Here is a 15,651-nt window from a genome sequence, read left to right as displayed (position 1 = left end):
GAAATGTTTGTTTTTGAGCGCATTTTGCTAACATCATTATGCAAATACGTATTTAACAGTTCAAAATAATCCAGAATTATCCCTGAACATTGAGCCCTCTGCATCACAGCGTGCCGTTATTTTGCATTATTTCCAAGTTTCCTGCTCACCGATGCGAGCGATGGATACTCCAGCTTGTAGCGTCTGCACTGTGCTGTCTACAGCGGCCTGGACGGAAGGAAATGAGCAGACGGCTGACACCATGGCCTCTGGGATGCCATAGAGGCGTAATGTGGTCTTAGTGATGATCCCCAGGGTCCCCTCTGAGCCTACAAACAGGTTTGTCAAGTTATAGCCAGCTGACGTCTTCCTGAGGAGAGAAACCAAGACAGAAGCAAAGGTAAGAGGCTTTCAAGATCATAACGATACATCACATTTGGCTGGTGAGTACCTGGGACGGCGGCCCTTCCCGGCAGTGTGTACGATGCTCCCATCAGCCAACACTACCTCCAGGTTTATAACATTTTCCCTCATAGTCCCATAACGCACTGCATTAGTACCTGATGCACTGGTGGCAGCCATACCACACAGAGATGCATCAGCTCCAGGATCTGAGACAAAGCACATAACCAGGGTTGGGTCAATTATTAAAAAAGGACACATCTGTAATCTGACAGTAACTTTGTATAACTCAGATATTTACAACTTGGGACAACCGCAGTGACCACTTGTGAATAAGAGGGCAGCTGACATGAACTTTAATATTTTAACATGCTAACTGAGGCCTGTAGCACATGCTCACAGTTGCTGGTGATCAGTTAATCAAGTGCACTTGATTAGCAGTACCTGGCTGCTACCTACTCTCTTGTACTTGTTTACAGAGAAGCAAAGATTCCTGTGCATGTGAAAAAACCCTAAAAACATCCTGCATTGAAGTATTATTTAGGTATTCTTCATCATTCCTTTTAACACTACCATCATAGTTGGGGGTTTTATCATCACATTATATTATTATATTATATAATATCAACAGTGTTGGGAAGGTTACTTTGAAAATGTATTCCATTACAGATTACAGAATACATGTCCCAAAATGTATTCTGTAACGTATTCTGTTACATTACTCAATGAGAGTAACGTATTCTGAATACTTTGGATTACTTAATATATTATCATGCCGTTTACAACTACATGAATGTACTATTGCTGTGATTTATTACTGTTACTGAAGGTCCGCGGCTCCGAACCGTAGTAAAGGGACCTCTGGCTAATACGGTGGGTTCTGTGTCGGGCTCGTAGCCGAAAACTAGCTTTACTTTGTTGTCTGGGTCAACTTTGCTAGCAGAGACGGAGAGAGGCGTTGAAAGGCTGCTCCAACGAAACTTATTGTTTTTGGACACGAACACGGTGTACAGTCGAGGCTTAATAGCTTACTTACAACTGGGCTCGTCAGGCTCTCTTCTTGGCTGCAGTGGTTATTATTATATTTACATGCTTCCAGCTCCCGTTTTTGCTCGATGACAGCTCATACTTTTCCTTTTTCTCCCTCCCTCGCTCACAGACACATAACGTGTATGGCAGTCCATTCTCCCTGCAGCACGGACTACACTGCCCATGATGCTACATTCTTTAGAGCTATACCTGTAGCATTCTGCCTGTTAGCTTAGCACGACAACAACAAAAAGGCCTCTCTCACCCAGGAAACACGCAGAGAGAGAGCGTCACCCTGTAACCATGGCAACCGTAACGCTGCTGCCTGGAACAACAGAACGTAGCTGTCAAACAAAACCCAAACAGTCCTGACCCGCCACAATATGAAACAGGGAAGTACCGCCGTGTAATCCATTTATTTCAACAAAGTAACTGTATTCTAAATACCACCTTTTTAAACGGTAACTGTAACGGAATACAGTTACTCATATTTTGTATTTTAAATACGTAACGGCGGTACATGTATTCCGTTACTCCCCAACACTGAATATCAATATATTTTTTAACAAATCAGCATCAACATCATACAACATCACTAATTCTGTGCAGTAGTTTTTCTTTCATCTTTTGTCACAACTTGTACTGACAGGCCAAGATAACTAGCAGCTGTTCTCTTGGTTATTGCCGCTATGACGGTCACAAAGACCCCGACTGCCGCCCCTAAACTGAACACTCATGTCAAAAGTGTTGACTTAATGCTTCTCTGTGAATCCCTGTGAACATCCTGACTGACCAACAGGAAACCAGAGGCCTGTGTCTCGCAGGTATGCATTGAGAGCCTTCCGAGTCACACCAGGCTCCACCGTCACATCAAAGTCCTCTGGGTGGAGATCCAGAACCTGTTCCATGTTCCTTAAGCTGAAGCACACTCCCCCCTGAAGGATGATGACACAAACAAACACAGGAAATAAGACTTACGACAGTTATCACCAAGACGACATCCTGCTGGTTATTGTTGTGACTAAAGATGTTAACTGTTCTAAGTGGGAGAAAGTATGACCACATAAATATCTCACCTTCACAGCTCCAACCCCTCCCTCCAAGCCAGTCCCAGTGCCAAAAGGGATGATGGGAAGGCGGTGCTTGTGGCAGACCTTTGCCAAGGCACTGACCTCCTCCACACAACGTGGAAACACCACCACATCTGGAGGACGGCATCTGCGCAGAAATAATGCAATGCTGTCACATTCCGTTTTTTCTACTTCTCCAAAGAACCACACCCATTCTTCCCACTGCTCCCAGCAGCTGAGCCAGAAACCACAGCTCACCACACCCGTTTTTGCTGTGTCAGGTTGTGTCTCCCTGTAAGAGTGTGTTAGATGTTCAGGCTACCACATCAGGTGTTTCGTTGTTGTTCTCCAATAAAGGTGTATGAATCTACATGTTCTCGTGCTATAATCAGTAAACAGCTTCAGGTCATCGGGTGCAGTTCCGGGTCACGCCGCTTGGCTGTGAGCAACGCTGTAGCAGTGATACTGAGGGAGGAAATCAAGACTGTTGTAAAACAAAAAGCAGTATGAGTGGTCCCCGCTTTAGAGACAGTAATTTTTTCTTTGCTCCGAAGACAGCGGGAGAGCTTCGTCCTATTCTCGTCTTGTGAGTTTTGAATAAATACCTGCGGATGTACACGTTCAGCATGCTAACGCTAATCTGACAAATACTTACTTCCATGTGGCAACCACCCCACAGGCAGTTTCTGAGGTTTGCATTTGCCTAAGAATACCTGGTACTGCTGTTTGGGCTGTCTCTCACTCCTCGCACCTTCGCAAATGTGCTGAGGCAGCATTTAGCTGCAGTGGTCGCTTTGCTCGCTGCCATGCCGTCATCACACAGATGCAGCCATTTATACCTGCCACTAAGGCGCTGCAGTATTCTACCAAACCAAAGGGGTCGCTACTCAGACAATATTGTGTCATGTGTGCTGATAAGGAGGGGAAAGAGACGAAACCAGAAGCCAAAGCAAAGTTCTTTCCACAAGCTCAAGTTTTTAAACAGTTGCAAAAGTTGCATGACCAACTGACACGCCACAAAGATTGTGTCGCGCGACACAGGATGTGTGGTCAAAATCGTCATCAGACACAACCGGCGTGTTGGCCTTAGCTCAGAGAGAGGGGCCTCGACAACTTAGCCTCTCCAGATTATTGGGTAATACATGCTTTATATAATATAACACAAAGCAGGAGAAAAACTAGAGTTGCATTGGCCGGGAATCGAACCCGGGCCTCCCGCGTGGCAGGCAAGAATTCTACCACTGAACCACCAATGCTTGTTGCAGCAACTTTTGCACAGAAGACAGCTGCAACACACAGGAGGTGCAGGCAGGAGTTTGGTGCTTTGTGAATTGGATGGTGGCCTAAGACAAAAGTCCTGTCACTTCTCTGGTGGGGAAGCCGCCTGAGCTGGGAGACACTGACTAAATATAGTTGGGTTCACCCTGATGCACAGCTCAGGCTCTAAAACTAGTTTCCTGGAGAGGGGCTGGACTCTATTTCTCTCCAGAGTTACCCTAGGTAAGAGACGCTGGGCAGTGGTGGGTATAATTGCATCTACCCAGGTGACTGCTTTAAGGTTTTCACTGGGTCCTGTTATACCCCATGGTTACAATAAAGCCATTTTTGCCATCGTACATGGAAAAACTTCCACATCAAGTATATTTGTTCTATCACTCACCGTTATTTGCTTACTGTAGGAACTTCTGCAGGGAAAATAGACAGTGGCCCCTCTGGCCAGTTGCACATGTAAGTATATAGATTAAGGTCTTCTTTCTTGAAACACTTGATTTTAACACTAGGGACACAACATCTGTCAATGTTTGTTTTTTGGCTAACAGAGAAGCAGTTTTAGAGTTGTGCGTTCTACAACAGATTTACACATATATACAGGAAAAATAAGCCCTGCATTGGCCGGGAATCGAACCCGGGCCTCCCGCGTGGCAGGCGAGAATTCTACCACTGAACCACCAATGCTTGCTGCTACAACTTGGGACTGCCCCACCGGCCAGTAGCACATTTAGCATTGTTGTCAGCCCTGTGTGTGAAGAGTAAGGGTGGATCTGACTGTGAAACTGAAATCAGCTGACGACAACGCTTTTCAAGGTGTACATTAACTGAGGTAAATGATTCGCTGATTGGACACAGGTGAACCAAAAAACTTAAGGGAAGCTCGATAGAAAGCACAATAACAAAGTCTACTACACAAAATCAATTAACTAAACAGATTCAGTGTTTGTCGTCACAATACAATTTCCAAGTTACTGAATCCCCCAGCTTGGGCTCTAGAACTAATTTCGTGGAGAGTAGCTGGACTTTATTTCTCTCCAGAGTTACCCTAATAAAAGGGACGACAGGCAGCGGTGTGTATAATTGTTTCCACCTGGTTCACTGCCTGTACATTAGGGTTTTCCCAATGGGTCATATTATTTGTGCGACAAGCCACAGCTCAGTGTACCCAGCCTACTTGGAGTTTCTCGATGTAAGTTAAATTACTTGGATCCTACTTCAATGGGGAATAGCTGCAGGAACTTTTGCACAGAAGACAGACAGTGGCCCCTCAGGCCAGTTATTCACATAAGAATATAGTGTTATGGCCCTTGCAGGGGCTCCTGTCCAACTAACCTTGTGTGGGTGTGTCCTGCCCTCTCTCCTGCCTTAGGTGCCACCTAAGCTGACTCTAATTAGCAATTAAGTGTACTTAAGGCGAGCTCTAGTTTATTGTCATTTTAACCATGAGCAGTCGTGCAGTACACAGTGAAATGAGACATCGGTCCTCCAAAACCATGGTGCTACATATAACAGGCTATCAACAAAGGACTACATAAAGTGTAAGTTTGCAAACAACAAAACAGCACAACACCAGACAGAATAGAATAATGCCGACACAAGACAGTGCAATAGAAAAGTGCAACAACGACAGTGGGTTGTGATAAAAGCGACTTGACGTGTGTGTGTGTGTGTGTGTGTGTGTCAGTCCAGTCACTGATCTGTTTAGGAGTCTGAAGGCATGGGGGAAGAAACCGTTTTGCTGTCTGGCAGTGAGGGCCCAGCTGCTCCGGTACCTCTTGCCAGAAGGTTGAAGATTGTATGTTAGGGGTGCGTGGGGTCCTCCAAAATGCTTGTGGTTTTGCATATGCAGCGGGTGCCAGAGAGCCTCGTTGGTTTTTGTGGCTAGTGAGCTGTGCGTATGGTGACTGGTTTCCCCTGCTCTGCGGGGAGGACTGTTTTGGTGATTAACCCTTTTTTTTTTTTTTTTTTTTTTTTTTTGACTCGCTGTTCAGTTTATTGACCAACGTTTTTGTTGTTTTCCTTCTCTAAAAGGTGATAGTGTCTTGCCTCTCTTTCAGTTTAATTTAACCATTTGCCTCCCTGTCTCCTTTTTGTTACTTCCCTGTCATCCCCTGGACCTTTTTAGGGTAATGTCACAATAGGTTTACACTTCATTTTAACCCCTAGGCAGCACAACATCTGCCAATATTTGATTTCTGTCTAAGAGAGAAGCAGTTTTAAAGGTGTGCATTTTATAGATTCAGATTTAAAAAAAAAATATAGAGGGAAGAAAAGTAAGCACTGCATTGGCCGGGAATCGAACCCGGGCCTCCCGCGTGGCAGGCGAGAATTCTACCACTGAACCACCAATGCTTGCTGCAGTAACTTTTGCACAGAAAACAGAGGACGGCCCACAGTCCAGTAGAACATTGTTGTTTAGGGTTTTCTCAGTGTTGGGAACTATGTGAAGAGCAAGGGTGGATCTGAATGTGAAACTGAAATTGGCTAACAACACAGTCAGTCACAAGACAATGAACACCTTTCAAAAAGTGCTCACTACTGTACCAATGCCTGATGAATCTTAAATGGCAAACGTCATACTCCATTTCTTCCTTGGATCCTACTTCAGTTGGGTACAGAACAAAACTGAGGTGTCCCTACGATTTATACTGGTATGCTCAACTACTCAGAGAATCTGGAAGCTCTAAGCTTTTGAAGGTGTTCATTAACGGAGGTAAATGATTAGCTGACTGGACACAGGTGAACCGAAAAACTGAAGAGAACCTAGAGAGAAAGTCTAATAAATAAAATAAATTAACTAAACAGATCTAACGTTTGTTGTCACAATAGAATTTCCAAGTTCCTGAATGTCACATCCCTCATGGTACAGTTTGGTATCATTAAACTTGACTGACTGATTATGGTTATAAGATAAAACATTTTGTTAGAGCATTATCTTTACAGCACTGCAATTATCTTTTACAACATGACGTTGCTTTAGTCTACGGTTTTTAATTCACACCAAATGTACTTTGATATGGGCTGTATCAATAAGGACATGAAAGGATTTCTCAGAAAGATAAAGAAATATAAAAAGTGAATCTTTTGAAAAGAATCAGGAAACTGTTATGATGCACGACCATTAAGATGAGTCCCAGCGTACTAGGGGTTACTGGGTTGAAGTTAAAAAAGTATTGGTTGCTTATTGCACGCTAGGAACTTTTGCAGTGGCTGGGAATAAAACCCAGGCCTCCTGCGTGGGAGTTTGGGATTGTTTAGCTCAACAGGCCTAAACAGTTTCCTTTTCATTCTCTACGGTAGTGCTAAACTTCAGGTGTCATATTTTTAACCATCATGATCCTTCTTGTGCTGTTGTGAGTTTGAGATGCGGCACTTTTAAATTTCAGGAAACAAGACAACTTATGTACCACCTGAAACAGATCTCAGCAATCCTTGTTCATTCATCAAAAGTAAGAAACGTTGTTTGTAATGAGAGTAAACCAACAGATTAATTTTTCAGGTGTATCTTAAAGGTAACAGAAGTGTCCACTGTGATTTCATTTACTTGATTTGTTTAAGGAAGCTTCTATCGCTTGGGTAAAGGCGGTTAGATTTAATCAGCTGAGGTAAAATGGCATGATGAAAATGATGAATGAACCTGTCATGATGCATGCTCAATCAGGCCTGAGTCAAATCCCGGTCTCTCTCCATTTTCATTTATGGTTGATGTTCAATTAAACATCTGCTTAATGCATAGATCATTAATTATTCAAAATCACTTTTACATTTTCTCATCTTTTCATCTCGCTCAGAATTTGCACAAATTAATTACAGAGAGACTGCATTCATTTTTTTTCAGGACCCAGTACAGACGCTGCTTGCACATCTTCACTGCTGTTTTCAAAAGTGAGCACTTTGCGGACAGAAGGTGAGCGTGTACAGCACGTGAAAAGTTCCTCGATTTTTAGCACATGCTGCTGTAATGCTGCTTTTTTAAAATTTTTTAATGTATTCTAAGAGAAACAATGTAAGAGTAACACTGCTTTTCAAATATTTGTTTAAATTTTAGCTCCTTCAGTTCAGCCAGCTGTGGCTGGTTATAAGCATGACTTCAGCTGGACTTTCTCTTCACACCAGAAGCTGTAGATGAAGACTGAGCTTCAGGATCTTGGACTGTAGCCTGGGTCTCAACCAGTGCGTAACTCCAAGGGAACGCCACTTCACTCCGGCGTCTCCCTCCACAACCTGAGCGGCTGACCTACCATCTCCAAATTTCTTCCAGCTCCACCCCTTCTTTATATGGAAACCCGAGTGTGTTATCATTGTCAGGTTAAGAAACAAATACATCTTGCCGTGACTCCACGGTTGCTTTCGTCTACAAGTGGTCTCTGCTGGTGTGGGCAGGCCATTAGTAATTGTTGGCACCACTGGTCAGTATTGCATCCTATCATCATGACTGACAAGAACTGGTGTGCTGACAATCCACGATAGCTGGAGAAACTGCCCAAAAGGTTTACCGAACTTTTCTGACATCCAAAAAGGCCATCTGCAAGTCTTTACGGATGAGCTGAGGTGGACTGACAAATCTCCAGCAAACATGGCTAACCGAATCGACGAACTCACGCACCACAAGTATGAGCTCACCTGGCATACCTCCATGCCACAGACTGTCTGGGTGAGAAAGGCTACGTTCACACTGCAGGTGTGACCCTTTGCGACCCATATCCGATCATGGTGTAACAGTGTGAACGGCACAAATCCGATCTGGGTCACTTTCGTATGTGGTACTGAATCTGATACATATCTGATGTTTTAGAAAGCAACTGCTGTGTGAACGGTCAAGTCGCATTAAATCAGTCTTTTACGTCACTGACACAAGACAGACGCCAATTATCAGCGCCGGAGAAGCGGCCAAGAAGACATCGCGAACGCTTCCTGGCCATCCCGTGTAGATGTCAGTGAAACTGTTGGGAAGACAACGTTGGAGAAACGTGAACATTTTATTTGTTCTGTATAATCTGCAGATTCTGACAGAAATCTGCAACTATCCTTTGAAGCACCGCTTCTCTAAAACAGCAATAAGGATCATTATTAGGTTATTTACATTATTATGTAACTTTGTAAGCTTTTGTTTTTCTTCCATCTAAGTCTCTCTGCCTCGTAGAAAGCAGACTCCTGAAACTCCTTCCAGGTCATTTCCTTGTCCATGCCTTTGTCTCTGTATAGAGTACACTTTCAAAGGGCAGCAGATATAGTTTTCCTGCCACTCCAGGGAAGCCCGTATGTGTGGGCTATTTGGTCCCTGTTTCAGGTCCCTGTGGCTGAATCTGCAGAGGTAGCCTGCTTGTTGGGATTCTGGGCTTTTCCTCCATCCTTCCCTCTACCCTCTTCTTGGTAGCTTCTGGTTCCCTCTGGAAAAATTCTGTCTGAACAAATTCTTCAAAGGGCATTTTAGGGTTACTGATTCCCTCAGCAGCATAACTTTGATGCACCTTGTTGGAACAATAGGAATAGCGCACAGGCCCTCTCTGGTAAAAATAATGGACGGTGGATCCATCTGTCTCATATTGAGACTTGGGCTGTCCACAGGCAAGACAAATCTTTCTGCCTTCCTTCCTCAGGTAGCTCCTGCTGTTGATTCTCTAAGATGCCTTCCACCATCTTCTCTATTGAGTCTTGTGTCAGAGGTGTAGACGGGGCAGGAGGAGGTGGGTTTAAGTAAGCTGGCTCCATGGTGACCACAGGAACACTGGTTGTCTCACTCCCTTCTGTTAAAGAGTGCCACAGTTGCTGAGTCTGCAGAAGGTTTTCTTGGCTTGTGTTCAAAGAAGTGTTTAGAAGCTTAGCCAAGTGTTTCACATAATGGGATATGTGCAGCTTGGATGTGCGGTGCAGCAAGCTGTTGGGATCTGTAGCAGAACGATGGACCATGTTTGCATAATCTTGATCCACAAGGTCTTTCTTCCCGTGGTGCTTTTGCAGCAAGTCATCTATTGCCTCTTTCATGGGTCGTGTGTAGTCCAGCACAATCAGTCCACCTGTCTTTATGGGTCCAGTGCGAGCACTCGATGGCGAGGACTACATCGACAAAGGTAGAGCTTTCTGGGGAAACAATAGTAATAGTTCAGTGGTTGCTCATATCATGTAGTAGTAGTAATAATAATAATGCCAAATTGTTTGACAATACTAATGTTAACTTTCACATGACTGTAGGTTGCTGGATGTCTTCTGATGGTATCTCCTGCTTTAAAAGTGCATTAGCAGAAAATGGGTGGGGTCACAGGTGGTGCTGGTACATGTAATGCCACGGCTAGCTGGAGAAGGGTCCCACTGCTGGAACCTTAAGTTGGGAAGAGACAGATTTTTGTACAGAGGATGGGGCCTGAAGGGCACCCAGTTCACCATCTGGGTTTTGTGTTTGTCCCAGTTTAAAGGGACTGGACAGCAGCCTGGCTCTCTGTATTCAAGTTCAAATCGCTCTCCAGTGTCTGTCAGAGAGGTGAAGTGCAGGGTACTTCTCCTGACCGGTCACTCTCCTGGAGGCTGCATTCAACTCCACCACTAGAGCTGGATCAAAAACAGAAGGGAGAATGACACCTGGCTGCTTACGGTCCACCAGTCTTTGGTAGTTCCATCGTGCCACCTCATGGCCTGGAATAGTTCAGTGGATACGTGAGTCCCGGTGATCCACTGGGCCTGGTGGAAATGATAACCCTCCTGCTGTGAAGTGCCTCGGAAGGGAATCCAGATGGGGACCTTGGCACCTTCACCAGGCACATGGTTAAGCTGAAGAGTCCCACCGTACCTAAACATTACACCCTCTGAGAGCTCAAGGTCACTGAGGCAGCCACGCAGAATGTGGACTCTCTGAACACGCCACGCCTTCAGCATGGTTGGCTTGAAGATTGGGACGTTGTTGGTGGCCAGGTGAAAATGGTTCAGGATCTTTTCCACTCTGTTCAGCAGCTCAGTGGGTTGTGGTATCTGGATCCTGCAGTGCTCCCGTATGTGTTGCTTTGTGAGATTAGCAGGATGGATGCCACAGAACTTATAAGCATCCTGGAGCCTCTTCAGGTCCGCCTGATCAACCACTGAGAATGCAGCAGAGAGAAGCTGGCAGAAAGTGCTGATCAATGGATCATGCTCAGAGGTGAACTCCCACAAATCGCCTCAGGCAGTGCAACAGGTCAAGTTTCACAATAATGTTGCTATTGTAGTGGGTTTAAGGCCCTAGCAACAATAGCAGGAGTCGTTTTCCAGGCATCCCACGATAGATTTTCACCAGGGATACAGTCTGGGATCTGCTTACCTGATGGTAAGCATACAGTGTTTTGAAAAAGTTGATTTAAACAAGTTGTGAGTGCTGGCTTTAAATCTTATATATTATTTCAACCATGTTTTCTCTAGAGGGGTCTCACAGTTTGTCTTTATAGCCTTTCTGTTTTATTTATATTAAAAGTCAAGCAGTCATGTTTCTGTCTGACTGTACAACCTGTTTCATAGGGGTGGGTTTAATTATTGATTTTCTGATTTTAAATCTCTTAATTTTAATAAAGCGATATTGATTCATTAAATCCTGGATCAATTTTTACATGCGTGTTTTGCCAAAAATGCCAAGTTAAAGCTCACAAAACTATTTCAACAACCACTAAACGGGTAAAACGGCAAACGAGAGCAGGTAAATGGATTCCACACAAAGATGTAAAAGCAAGAGTGCGGACCCGATGCATCAGAATCTATAAGATGTTTGCCTTCTCACCCGATGGCACGTACGCAGACACACTGGAGGCTGAAAGCTGACATCTCACAGATTCTGAGCTGCAGGTTTTATCTCTCTCCAACCAAAATTCACTGAACCAGCAGCAAAAGGAGATCCAAACTAAGCTTCACATTTGATAAATATCGTCATTAATTCACTCTTACTTTTGCGGTTTTGCTTCCACCACGATAAAATCGCACTTCCTGCACAGCTCTTTCTCTCTCTGTACTTCAAGAACAGAAAGAAATCCCCTCTGACAAGAGATCCTAATTTCTGCTGTTCAATGCCGAAGAAATGTAAACTTTTTATGCCAATATCATGGTCCTGGGTGTGACCCAGTGTTTTGTGTTTAATTTATATTTCTTGAGTATTGTTATTAATGGTTTTAGTTCTTATTTTTCCTGTCCCACAGTTCATGCCTCTCTCAGGGTCCACATCTGTGGGTTTTTTTTTTTTGTTGGTTTTTTGTATTTTTTTTCTCGTCCCCAAGTGCTCACTGTTATCTTTGTTCCTAGTCGGTTGTTTCCAGTTTTGTAGCTTCCCAGTGTTTAGCTTTAGTTTCCAGTTTTCACGTTAGTTTGTTGCGAGTTTATTTTATGGCGTTTTCTGCTACAGCGCAATAAAGCTGCCTCTTTTAGTTCACCCTAGTGTCTCTGAGTTCTGCATTTGGTTCCTTCATCCTGCCTCCCATAAAGCAAACTATGACAACAGAGTTTCTGTGTCTCTAATAAAAACTCTACTTCAGCAGCATCAGGTAAAGTTAAAGCAGAGCATGTTGATTCATGGTTTTCTTGTTTTTGATCTACTGCTGAATGTTTTTAAGGGTCTGAACCTAAGAGTACATTGTTCACCATCTTACAATGCTGTGACTGGAGCCATTGTTCAAGTCTTGGTGAATAGTACTCATGGCCATTGATCAATGATCATGATAATTTGCATATTAATGATTATGACAGACCTGAAGGCCCATTGTTGGTCAATGGTGCTAGCGTCGGCCATCCACTAAAAACACAGGTGTTATACTGGTGTAAACACTCTTGCACTGGCTGGGAATCAAAACCAGGCCTCCAGCATGGGAGGTTGGGATTGCTTAACTAAACGGCCCCAAACAGTTTTCCATTCATTTTCTATGGTAGTGCTAAACCACTACAGATGTAATATATTTTTGGCCACTATGGTCTTCTGGTGCTCTTGCGAGTTTGAGATACGGCTTTTTTTTTCATTTTCTTTTAAATTTCAGGAGACAAAACAAATTATGCACCACTTGCAACAGATCTCAGCGATCCTTGTTCGTGTTCTTTTTATTCTATTATTTTTCTATTTTATTTTTTTGCCTGTCCCGTTTAGCTCTTTAGCCATCAGAATTATTGTCTGAAGGCCAAGAAGGATGCCCAACGGATTTACTTTACCAAGTGGATCATCACGGCTCTGCCATATTGGTCCATTTGATTGACCTTTTGTTGTTATTATGATTATTATTTTTATTTTCAGTTGTTACAGATGGGACAGACATGACTAAGGGATAGGAAAGGGAGAACAAAAGAGAGGGATGGAAAGAAAAACAGGGGAAGAGGGACGGTGAGAAAGGGGACTTAAAAGAAAGGAAGAAAAAGGGGAGGGGGAGAGAAAACAAGCAAAAAAGAGAGGAACATAATAAACACAACACCATCGCAATAATCTAGCTAAGTGTAAATAACAGTAAATATTGAATGTTATTGTGCAGCACGCAAGATTGACAGCGCACAATGTGCTTTGAGGTAGCAGCCAAGAAAGGTGTAGTTTGTCTGTGAACACCCGTGTGCGCATCTGTATGGATGAGCGCACTTGTATTCAAAAGGTTTCTCCATGTAACGATCTGTTAGGGGGTGTGGGGCGCATTAGCCCCGTCCCCCAGGGCATGAAACAGGCATGGAGGAGATCGAGCCCGAGGAGCACCATCGGGTCCTTGGTCATTGATCAAAGGTAAGAAACGTTGTTTGAAATACACCAACAGAATAAATGTTCAGGTGTATTTTAAAGATAACAGATGTGTTGCAATATCATTTGCGAAGCGATGGACAAGGGCTGGGCGATATGGCCTAAAATCCATATCGCGGTATAATCTGAAGCATGTGCGGTAACGATATATATTGCAAAATTATTATTTTTTTCCCCCAGTATAACGTATTTTACACACTAAGGCACACTTAAAATCCTTTAATTTTCTCAAAAATCGACAGTGTGCCTTATGTATGAATTCTGGTTGTGCTTACTGACCTCGAACCAATTTTATACGGTACATGGCGCGCAGAAATCTGTCAAATGTTTTAGTACAACTTTGGTAAGCTACGAAGCCACACCGCTTGATGGATTGCCAGGAGCATTACGACTATCATAGTCAGGAGCCTCGAAGAATAATCTGGGTCCAAAACTCCGTCTTCTTCGGGTCCCAAAGTCAAACGATCACTGCGGCATCACTGAGAGTTAAAAACTGTCTAAATTCTTTCATCTTTAATAAAATGATCAGTGTTGCTGCTTTACCAAGTGTAACAATTAAGTTTAACATCCAGGCATCCATGAAAACAGAATTTATTAAATTCAACTGAGTTAGAAGTTAGCAGGAAGTTAGCTCGCTAGTTTCCACCTAAACATGATATAGCATGTTCTGACTAAGAGATTTCTGAAAAAATTAAAACGTACAGCTCTGCTATCACTTCTAACATAAATGAAGAGAGAAAACTAAACAGCAGAGAGAGAAGATGGAGGAAAATTGATATTGTATATAAGACAGTTGTTCTAGTTGTGAATGTCTGCCTGTGTCCTATCCGGTCAAAACAAAAAATAAATTTGCGGGTTGAATAAAATTAACTTTAAGACAGAATTTGCCAGGGCTATGAATAATTATGGGCTTAACTGTCAAAGGAGCTTGCAAAGAAAAGCGTCTGGACTTCTTTAAGTTACTTGAAGACGTTTCACCTCTCATCCGAGAAGCTTCTTCAGTTCATCTTCTCGGATGAGAGGTGAAACGTCTTCAAGTAACTTAAAGAAGTCCAGACGCTTTTCTTTGCAAGCTCCTTTGACTACGATGACCTGGATGACTGAGAACCTTCACAGACATATGGGCTTAACTGTGTGTGTGTGTGTGTGTGTGTGTGTGTGTGTGTGTGTGTGTGGTAAAAAGAGGGAAGAAAAACAGGTGTTGCATTGGCCGGGAATCAAACCCGGGCCTCCCGCAGCGGGAGCTTGGGATTGTTTAGCCCTAAACCGTTTCCCATTCATTCTATGGTAGCGCTAAACAACTACGGATGTAATATATTTTTGGCCACTACGGTCTTCTGGCGCTGTTGCGAGTTTGAGATGCGGCAATTTTTAAAAATCTCCACTTTTAAATTTCGGGAGACAAAACGAGTAACGCACCGCTCGCAACACATCTCAACGATCCTCGTTCATTGATCAAAGGTAAGAAACGTTGTTTGGAATAAGAGTAAACCAACAGAATACATTTACAGGTGTATATTACAGGTAATAGGCGTGTTGCGATTGCATTTACGAAGCATCCATCGCTCGGTTAAAGACGGTGGAAGTTTATCCGCTGTTGTAAAGTGGCAGGGTAAAAAATGAATGAACCTGCTTCTTAAATAAATTGCGTGTTCCATTGACGTGTTTTACTGTTAAATAAACTTGGTAGGTTTCTGACTGCTGTGACACTGACATTACTATAATGTGGTATAATTAAATAATCGATAAATGGCTTGTTATGAGATGACATGCTAAATGACGTAACCTGCATTTTTTTAAAAAAATTTGTATTGCATTCATGTTGTAATGGTCAGTAATCTTATCTATACGACAGTCTTGATATCTCACTAACATGAGCAATGCCCACTAGTGTAAGAATAAACAGGATATCTTAAATAGGTATGTCGATAATCTGCCTGCAGTTCTTATGTACCATGACTACTAAGCAGTTGGCACAAATTTTGCATTCAACCATGAAAGGCTTTTATTTACAGACAGAACAGTTTGTATTGCCTGGAGAAAAACCACTTATATCGCAAATGTTTATTCAGATTTTGTCTCTTTATTGTTCTCCTGCATCCTGCTGTTAAACCCAGCCACAATGTGCAGCAAGATTATAACCTGAAATATCTTTGTTTCTGTTTGGAATCAATTTTGTTTAAT

At 43.1% G+C, this 15,651-nt stretch overlaps 1 protein-coding gene, 1 long non-coding RNA gene, 3 other non-coding genes and 1 pseudogene across 6 annotated transcripts in view; all 6 read right to left on the bottom strand.

Moving 5' to 3' along the window:
- ldhd (lactate dehydrogenase D) overlaps positions 1-15,651 on the bottom strand; it is a 53,045-nt gene that overhangs the window by 11,289 nt on the left and 26,105 nt on the right. For both annotated transcript variants that reach the window (XR_014875138.1, XM_085166817.1), the window contains exons 3-6: positions 2,487-2,628; positions 2,204-2,345; positions 431-590; positions 150-349 (exon numbers count right to left, since the gene is read on the bottom strand). Coding sequence is in view for 1 of the 2 variants with exons in the window: in XM_085166817.1 (XP_085022943.1) it covers positions 150-349; positions 431-590; positions 2,204-2,345; positions 2,487-2,628 (644 nt within the window). In the remaining variant the exon portion in view is untranslated. The remainder of the gene's footprint in view (positions 1-149; positions 350-430; positions 591-2,203; positions 2,346-2,486; positions 2,629-15,651) is intronic.
- On the bottom strand, positions 3,430-9,842 carry LOC146513529 (uncharacterized; annotated as a pseudogene).
- Positions 3,666-3,736, bottom strand: trnag-gcc (transfer RNA glycine (anticodon GCC)). The gene has a single exon. It is a non-coding gene; the product is annotated as a tRNA-Gly (tRNA).
- On the bottom strand, positions 4,366-4,436 carry trnag-gcc (transfer RNA glycine (anticodon GCC)). The gene has a single exon. It is a non-coding gene; the product is annotated as a tRNA-Gly (tRNA).
- Positions 6,034-6,104, bottom strand: trnag-gcc (transfer RNA glycine (anticodon GCC)). Its single transcript has one exon. It is a non-coding gene; the product is annotated as a tRNA-Gly (tRNA).
- On the bottom strand, positions 11,702-15,591 carry LOC146513528 (uncharacterized). Its single transcript, XR_014875143.1, has 2 exons — positions 15,481-15,591; positions 11,702-13,935 (listed from the first exon to the last, which is right to left on the bottom strand). It is a non-coding gene; the product is annotated as an uncharacterized LOC146513528 (long non-coding RNA).

This window comes from Neolamprologus multifasciatus, chromosome 7, assembly GCF_963576455.1.
Source record: "Neolamprologus multifasciatus chromosome 7, fNeoMul1.2, whole genome shotgun sequence".
Classification (NCBI taxonomy): domain Eukaryota; kingdom Metazoa; phylum Chordata; class Actinopteri; order Cichliformes; family Cichlidae; genus Neolamprologus; species Neolamprologus multifasciatus.
Note: the sequence above shows the minus strand (reverse complement) of the source record. Positions and strands in the feature narration are given on the sequence as shown.